The sequence below is a fragment of the Mytilus trossulus genome, unplaced genomic scaffold (assembly GCF_036588685.1).
Source record: "Mytilus trossulus isolate FHL-02 unplaced genomic scaffold, PNRI_Mtr1.1.1.hap1 h1tg000050l__unscaffolded, whole genome shotgun sequence".
Taxonomy (NCBI): domain Eukaryota; kingdom Metazoa; phylum Mollusca; class Bivalvia; order Mytilida; family Mytilidae; genus Mytilus; species Mytilus trossulus.
In genome coordinates, this window is record NW_026963292.1 from 1,705,866 (window position 1) to 1,715,236 (window position 9,371).

The 9,371-nt window shown below is 31.8% G+C and overlaps 1 protein-coding gene across 1 annotated transcript; it reads left to right on the forward strand.

The window, feature by feature from the left end:
- The first annotated feature begins 2,274 nt into the window (after window positions 1–2,274).
- LOC134699285 (probable N-acetyltransferase 16) lies at window positions 2,275–6,749 on the forward strand. The gene is made up of 3 exons (XM_063560890.1): window positions 2,275–2,472; window positions 4,628–4,855; window positions 5,376–6,749. The coding sequence occupies exons 1-3, from the start codon at window positions 2,311–2,313 to the stop codon at window positions 5,892–5,894; spliced, it is 909 nt and encodes a 302-aa protein (XP_063416960.1). The 5' UTR covers window positions 2,275–2,310; the 3' UTR covers window positions 5,895–6,749.
- Window positions 6,750–9,371: the final 2,622 nt, after the last annotated feature.

Here is a 9,371-nt window from a genome sequence, read left to right on the forward strand (position 1 = left end):
GCTGGCTTATTGCTTTCCTTGGTTTATTTTTGAATCGATAACGCTATACTAAGTTACCAATGTTTACACTATCAACTCACTGAACAACAAATGCTAATCGATAAAATAACATTGACCAAAAAATACAAATCAAAATAAAAAAAATTGTAACAAATCTTACATGTAATGTCGTTACAAAACTGGTTGAAGACGGGTTCTTTAAAGAGAAGAAAAGATGGAAGGGTAACTCATTATAGTATAAACACCCCCTATACGTATGCTGACTTATAACCTTCCTTGATTTATTTTTAAATCGATAACGCTGTACTAAGTTACCAATGTTTACACTATCAACTCACTGAACAACAAAATGCTTATCGATAAAATAACATTGAACAAAAAATATAATAATTATTTATAATTGATTTAAATAAAATCGCGAAGCGCCTTGTCTATGGCAGTCTTTAATGTATAAGGCTATTCGTGATTTTTATTTATCTTTATATGCAATATATTTTTGGTATTTTTATTATAAATACATTAACCTCTCCCATAGTAATGCTGAAATAAGCTTACTGTCAATATAATTAATTTATCATTATTTAATTTATAAATGCATATTTGATGACAACACAAATGATAAGGAATAGAGGAGAATAGACCCAAATAAAACAATAAGTAATTTAGGGAAGCCTGGTCACATACATAAAATGGATCCTGGTGTAGTCTGAACATATAATTGTCATTGAAAATTGACCCAAAAAATTAATAGTATTGTATTTATATAATGACTGTTATTTTATAGTGGGTCTTTTCATGTTGTATTATACTATAATCTTTTATGTTGTTATATTACACTACAGTTTGTCTATGGTTACGTAGAAGGTTATGTTCTTTTATATAGATTAGACCGTTGGTTTAACTATTTGGATTGTTTAACACTAGTCATTTTGTGACCCTTTAAGGCTTGCTGTATGGTGTTAGCTAAGTATCTGGGCTGAAGGCCGGACTCCATTTTTAGATGGTGACGTACCCTTGTCACCATCTTACGATGTATATATATCTCAACTTGTACGATTCGCTCGTGTATCTAACAAAGTTTTAGATTTTAACGAGAGAAATTTCTGTAGTACTGAAAAACTATCACTGCTGGTGATCAAATGAATACATTGGTTGTAGAATTTTCACTGCTTCAGACGTACTTATATATATACATATAATCATTTCTGTGACTGCATCTTTCATTATTTGTAGGATACTTTACAATAGATAATTCAGCTGGTCTGTAACAATACCATCTTCATGCCTTATATATCATGTACTGTATTACGACGCTAGATTAAAGCTGATGAGGAAAGGTAACACCCGGCCACCGAAAGCTTTACTTTGTGAAGCCAGGGTGGTCGAGTGGTCTAGCGCGTCGGATACAGTGCAGTCGAGTTGGTGTCACGATATCTCAGTAGTATGAGTTTGAAACGCGACGAACGAAGAATAAAAAAATTGCGAAAGAAAATTTACAGACCTAACATTGTTGGGTTAATGTTTTGAAGAGTTGTATATATATTTATATATATAACTCTTAATAAACATTTCTGAAATTAAAAGTTCAGTAATGAAAATAAGAAAAACTGATGCAAATACATAAAACAAATCACAACATATAGAAATGTTACAGAATGAAATACTTGATGTTCAGAGTGCAGATTAACCATATGTAAGATTGCAATTATACTGTATTAGTATTTCGAACGTCCCGCTGTGGGCTTTGCGCTTTCTTTTCAATTAAAGCTAAATGATAATAGCTCACTAATTGAATTATCTTAATTTTTCTTATTGTACCTTCGCAACAACTTAACCTTCATTTCCGCTTAATCATAATCGTAATATAAGTAAAGTAAGTAGATTGTTTATTATAAATATGTGTAAGTCAGCATAAATATACAAATTTATACAAAATTACATATATAATACACCCGGCCCAATGGACCAATAAGTCACCTTTTACTTTTAGTTCAATATAAGTGTTCTAATATCAGGTGTAAACATTTTTTATTTGGTATTTTAGTTTAAAACGGATGTAATTTTTGTTTACATCACAGCCATTCAGGAATTGATAATGTTTATAAAACTTTGAATCTTGAGGAGTTGGAAATCATTTGTTCTATTTCAATCGCTATATTATAATAGTATACTAAAGTATCTAGATACAGCTTACCTATCGAGTGATATATTAATGAGATTATGAACCTGAAGAGGACATTTCACATTATTAGACGGACCCTGCATATTGCGAGTAAAATAAAGAAATTTGATGCTGTCGACACCAACAGGATGACTTTCAACAGAGTAAAGATTGATGATTATTACCAAGTGTTGTCTATAAGATCACCTGAAGATGTTTATGAGGGATACGATTACTTACCAGACCGCTTCCATAAACTGATAAGTAGTTCCTCAATTGAAGGCTATGCAGCCTCTATCGACAACAAAATGGTAAGTTCCGTACATGTTTAAAGGGTAGACACAAAAACCAAGTCAATGCTTATGGTTTCATTGTGAGTTAGACATAAATGATATATCCACTTGTTTTTTTTTTGTTTTTTTTTAAATCGAAATGCAAAACCTTGTAAAACACATTTTTTTAATGGCACAAACTGACAAAAGAGCAAGGACCCTGACTAAGCTCGCATTACTAGTAATGTTTCAAACTGCATTGAATGGTTATGTTAAATGCTATGTTTATCTTGTCTCTTGGTAATACAACACAAGCTGCTTAGCACTAAGAAGTAATGTCCTATAAGAAGTCGTGATACATATTACAATAAAAATAAAATTGAGAATGGAAGTTTCATCAATCATTAAAATACAGATCCTATGAATATGTCCAAGTTTTGCCTACAAGGATCCGATAACACTCCGTTGTGCTTTCTATTTTAAAACCCTTCGAGATCCTTTAGTTTTGTCGGATTAATACACACCTTCAAAAATTTGTAGGCTGAAATTTCATCGGCTGATATCATAAAAGACAAAACAGAGAGTAAAACGACATGGTTTAAGATCTTTTAATCAGAGAATGAATTTTATAAATGTTTAATATATTACTTTTACAGTTTGCCTCGTTTTTGTTGTCCCGGATAACATACTATAACACACATATTTCGCATACTAAGTATACCTTATAATGCTTATAATTTAAAAGTACTTGTTTAGATATTTAAGATTTTATGGTATAAAAATCAGTATACGACTCTCGTTTTAAAAGATTAATATTTAATTTAGAAATTATGCTCTGCTGAATTTGAAAAACAAATCAGTTTGAAGTTTATCTGATTTGGCAAGATTTAGAAGTACTAAAAAAAGAAGCATCCACAGAGGCATTTAAACATGCACGAATCAACATGACGGGTTATCAACTATGTATTTGAGATCCAACGGATATTAGATCATATTAGCTTATAATAAGTTCTCACATATATGTTTTATACGTATTAATGTTTATCCATTGTGTCGCATACTTCTCAGTCACACTTTCTTTCTCAATTAGACGTTCTTATACGAAAGCTTAAATAATCTCTTAATTATTTTCACTTTTATTTAATTTCAATTTTAATAAGTTGTATAGATATAGCCTAGTTTGTGATTTTAATAGAAGATGAAAATTGATACAAAGTAGTTAGAACTTCCAGTATTAGGAATATGATTAAGGCATTTGTCCATTATTAAAAAAAGCATAAGCGAACTGATTTCCCATTACAACATGTCCCCCGGAAGGTCAAATATAAATGACCCACACACAAAAGAAGAAACAAGTGAAAGCTGAAACAGAGATTCCTACACGTGTTACTTTCACCGTTAACTCTTCAACTCATCCTTTGCCACGCGTCCATCAACTTACACTATACAAACGTTTTTACGATATCAAAAGGAGCAAGTCTTGTGCACATAGTGTACCGTATGATATAGATAAATGAAAAACAGTCATTTGAATATCATCCGAATGGTATCTATTCGAGATTTTTCAACCGAGGAACTTCGAAGCCCATGTCCAGTCATAACAAAACAAAATATACAAAAGTCATTAGATTGTGTAAAACAAATTCAAATTGTTAACAGAAATAAGTAAACCTGCCAATTCAACCTTTATAAAATCAAGTACACATATTGAATAATTCAATTTTATATCCCGAAGACTTCATTTCAGTGTCGAATTAAAGAAGCGTTGATTCGGGTAGAATTTGTGTTGGCGGACCCCGGATATGACTTTCTTGCATATAATAAGTTTACCGTGGTTTAACTGCTTTCATGTTTGTTTCGTTCGAATCACCCGATGAGTCGCAGATCTATGTTCAAGGGTATGGATAAGTTGTGTTTTTTTTTGGGGGGGGGGCCTTCGTCTCTTTACCTTGAACAATAATACAGTAATTTTTATTATTCTCTGTTCTTTGTGTTTAAGCACCCGGATATATCTGTTCTTTGTGTTTAAGCCCCCGATTTTTTTCTATTTTATTTTTATTTTTGCTAATTTTCTCTACTTTTTTGGCTCATTATTTTCTAATCAGGAAACCCTACCCATACTCATATGCTAGTATTTTGTTTTTGTGCGGAGTTTTTTGGGTTAATGCTTAAAAAAAATGTATTTCTATTTAAGGTTGCTTTCCAACTAGTAAATCTTTTGGATGATGGTCGCACGGTCTTGAAACAAGCTGGACGAGTGGATAAGGAATATGAAGGAACAGGAATATACAACACACTTGATTCATTTACACAACAAAAGTATAATTTATTGGGCAGACAAAGGACCTTCTCATTTGACGCACACAACCAAACTTTGATGAAACATCTTTATGCTAGAAAAATGGATACAGTTATGTCAAGAGTAAGAAACTATATACAATTCCTTAACAATTAAGTGTCAATATGCCTAAGAATCATACAGTGGTAAACACATGACAAAATGAACCCTCTCAAATTTAGATTAAGTTCAAAATGTATATTGCGTATTATATTTACTTCTTTTCCGGTTCTGGTAAATCAAGATATAATTTGGTTGAAATGCACCAGAAATTGACTAATAAGGGGAGTTAACTCCATAGTTAGTTATTATTCTAACCTAAATTAATATAACCGAGAAACAGAAAGCATAGTTACTATGAAAGCTAAATTATTTTAACAATTGTAATTTGAAAAGAAATTGATAAAAAACATAAAGAAGAATAATGACCCCAATAAAAAATGTAGGGGTGGTGGTGGTGGTGGTGGTGGTGGGGTGATAGAACAATTTGCATGTAGAAACTGGGTTTTATGAGTCGTGAAGTGGAAGGAATATGTATATTTTGGTCAAATCAACAATATTCCTATGTTATATTCCTGAAATTTTATACCTTTATTCATTTTAGGATGTAATAGCGTATCATGTGAAGTCTCACAGAGAAATACTTAAAAACAACTCAACTGAAACAAACAACACCATTATATTCCCTGTCCATCTGAAGGAAGTCTTCAAATCAGAGAAAACGAGTAGCGAACTTTTCCCGGAAGGTAGAATGCTATGTTTCTATGTTCCATATAAACTAAAAGATTCCAACATACCACTGATATACTCTCAAGGAACGAAAGTTCTAGGATCATTTACTGAAGGCTCCCTGTTAGTGACAGCAGGGACAAGCTTCCAATGTAACAAAGGACATGTATTTGTACTTGACGTATACGGAACTTTAAACGAAACATTTGTACAGCACATTCTTCAACATTTCCGACATATGGACCTACGATATTTCAATGAGCCAATGGAAATCAACGTTCATTGTATGGATTCTGGAAACCAGTATATAACTGATGCTATGAGCCAACTTGATATTCAAAAAGACGAAAGTTTCAGAGATGTTCATCATGTAGCTACCGCGGATATGAATTAGAATTGTCGAATCTATATAAAGCAGGATACTATGAGTTATATATAATTCTGACATATACAACATTTGAGTAAAAGTAGTAACGATTGAGACAGCAATTAAAAGCGAAAAGGGGTATATTCTTTTTATAAATTTGAAATTAATAAGATCGAAATTGATACATGATTGTCAAATGATGTAAACCATAACCTGAATATCCATCTAAACTAATTTCATATTGCTATATCATAATATAACTATGCATCTCCCCAAAATGATACTTTTGTTGAAAGATATGGAGATAATTGTAGCGAAAGAACCTTCATGTATTCTGGAACATTGTTGTTGAATTACTTGTCGTCAACTTTGAGGGAAAGAAAAAATGTAAATGTAAATGTTTTAAAACAAAGATGTCAAAAAGGACTTTTCGTAGTCAAGTTATAATTTCATATTTTTACTTTTTACATTTTTTTTGGGTCTTATTTGTGCTGTACACAGTGTAATTCTAATTCTTTCTATGTCTACATATGGTAGAAATTAGACACTCCAAAGAATATGGTGCTAGCTCATTCGCCATAATAGATTTAAATCGCGGCTAATATTCTACCATATACATGAGCAGAAAATCTGATATATAGTCGTATCTATTATAAACTGTGTTATCTTACATGGTGATGAAGAAGGTCAATGGGTTAAGAAACTGCATGCTTTCTTTAGTATCATTATTTTTTGTATTATAAACGGTCACCAACATCGCCTTAATGTGATATTAAGATTAGGGAGTCTATACCGTTGGTCCCCCAAGTATAGGCTACTCAGAGTCAATCTTTTGTATCTCAGTAAAAAATGTTTTTTTAACCTTTATTATTTAATATATTTTTACTTAGTAACAATTTCATTTTATCTAACATATATATTGTCTCTTTCTCACATCAGTTATATTTTTATTTTTGTTATTATTTATTTAAAATCATAAAAGCCACACTGAATAAATGCATTGCATAAGCAATTTGAATTTTTGAATAAGATCTAAAAAAGAAGATGAGGTATAATTGTCAATGAAACAACTCTCCACAAGAGGCCAAAATGACACATATATTAACAACTGCATTGCCTTCAACAATGAGCAATGCCCATACCGCATAATTAGATATACAACGTCCGAAATGACAAATGTAAACGAAAAAAACACACCCCAATGAGAACACTAACGGCTTTTTTTTATGTTTGTATTTGTAAGCCTTGGTACAAATATATCTTACTAGGTTTAAAACATGAAAACATTGAAACATACATAGGAATCCACAAAATTATATATTGTTGCATTACTATATCTTAATAATCATTTTGGTTTTACCAGATATATAAAACTGTACTATATGAAGATATAGTATGAGTTCCAATGAGACTACTCTCCATCTAAGTCACAATTTGTAAAAGTTAACCATTAAAGGTCAAAGTATAGTTTTCAACAAGTAGCCTTGGGTCATGCATTCCGAACAGCAAACTATTACAGCCGATTGCAATGAGTGTGTATATAAAGGTAATGTCTTTGGTTATCTAGCTTGCTAGTTGAACCGTGAAGTCATTATTAGGTAAAGTATACTACCTCCTATCGAAGTAGTCTGGTACTACAGGCAGATATATTTGTTATCTGTCGGACTTGTCTACTCTAAAAGGAGGATAGTTTACCTAACATTAAATCTTTCATCAATGATTTTTTTTGCTTTTCAATATGTATGAATGAATTGCTTAAAAAAGGCCAACAAATGGTTGTTCGGTTTGTTCGATAATTTCAGGGCTAATCTTTTGAACATTTATTGTTGGCCTTTTTCAAGCAAAAAATGCATTTGACCCCTATGTTCCATTTTTAGACTTGGTGGCCATGTTTGTCGATGGATCAAAACTTCGGATAAAATGTATAAACTAGATACCTTAGGAAAATTTAGTTAAAGTTTAAAGGTATTAAATCCTAGTAGTTTCAGCGAAGATTTTTGAAATAGTTTACGATAACCGACGACGATGACAGACGACGGAGTACGACGGACGCCAATTGATGACATAAGCTCACATAGAGGCCAATCGGTCTCCGGTGAGCTAAAAAAACAACCGAGAACACTTATGTACCACACTAACAAACGACAGCCACCGACCATCAAGTTCTTGAATTAGGACAGGTTCAAAGAAATGCAGCGGGATTCAATGTTTTAATAGGTACCAACCTTCACCCTTACCATAAACAATAGTGTAACATCACAACACAGAAAGACGCACTATAAATATCACTTGAAATGACTTAACTCAATCAAAAGACATATTATTAATAACCCAAACAATTGAATATACACTGAACGAATAAATTGGATCTATGACAAAATGTAAATACAAAATCAATCAAATACAGGGTATGGAGAATTGTCTCATTGGCACTCACACCACATCTTCCTATATCTATAAGATGTTAAACAATTTTAGAAAGTCAACCAAAACGAACAAGATACCGCAAAAAATAATTATAATATACACATGTTATATGAACATAATTTTGTTGTAATGTATACAGTAATAGAGAACGGAACTTTGTTTTTTGTTGTTCATAGTACAAACACAGAAGTGAAAATTTATAGTCATAACAAACACTTATCAAAGTTGGTATATATTAAAATAGAGAAACGAGATATAACACTAAATGAGGCATGATAAACAATTGTTAACTAACGTACCGCTCAATCAAAATCGCCATAGGTCAACCTCTCAGTATTGGTCCAAACTCAAAAAGTGCAAACAGCAATGCATGCATACATCTTCTTGGGGTATTTAACCACAGAAACCCTTTCTCTCATACAGATTTGTTAAATGATTTGTATGAAAATTACAAAGCTGCCATTTAAGGACTTTTACTACAACTAGTTGTGTTTATTTCCTTAATATAGTAACACAGCTATATTTTGTATAATGTCAATTTCATCATGGAACGCGTTCTACACAACCAGGGGTTCAATAAGGGATGAAAATAAGTTTGACATTTGTGTTACAAATTAAAAAGCTATCAATGTTTTAGTTTAAGTTGCAGTATAGAAACAATATTTGGCCAATGTCATAAAAATATAAACTTTTTTGTACTCGGCGGAAAACTGGTGAAAGGCTCGGTAGAACCTCGCTCTTCCCCAGTTTCTCAGCCTCACCCAAAAAAGTTTATACTTTTCTTTCATTGACCTAATATTGTATATTTATATCACGTTATGAAAGAGGACCTCGTCAATTCATGACAAGAAGAGCACGACATGAACATCTTCACCTACAGTCAATCAATTGTTTTGTGTAAACTTTAACAGTTAATCCGATTTGTTTCAAGCAAGTTATATTTATCATATACATTTTCATTAGATAATCGATTAATTCACACAATAAAAACGATTTTCAATATAGAAAATATAATACTCTGATGCATTGGACAGCTGTTGCAGTTTTGTATAGATAACCACTATTGACCATATAAAG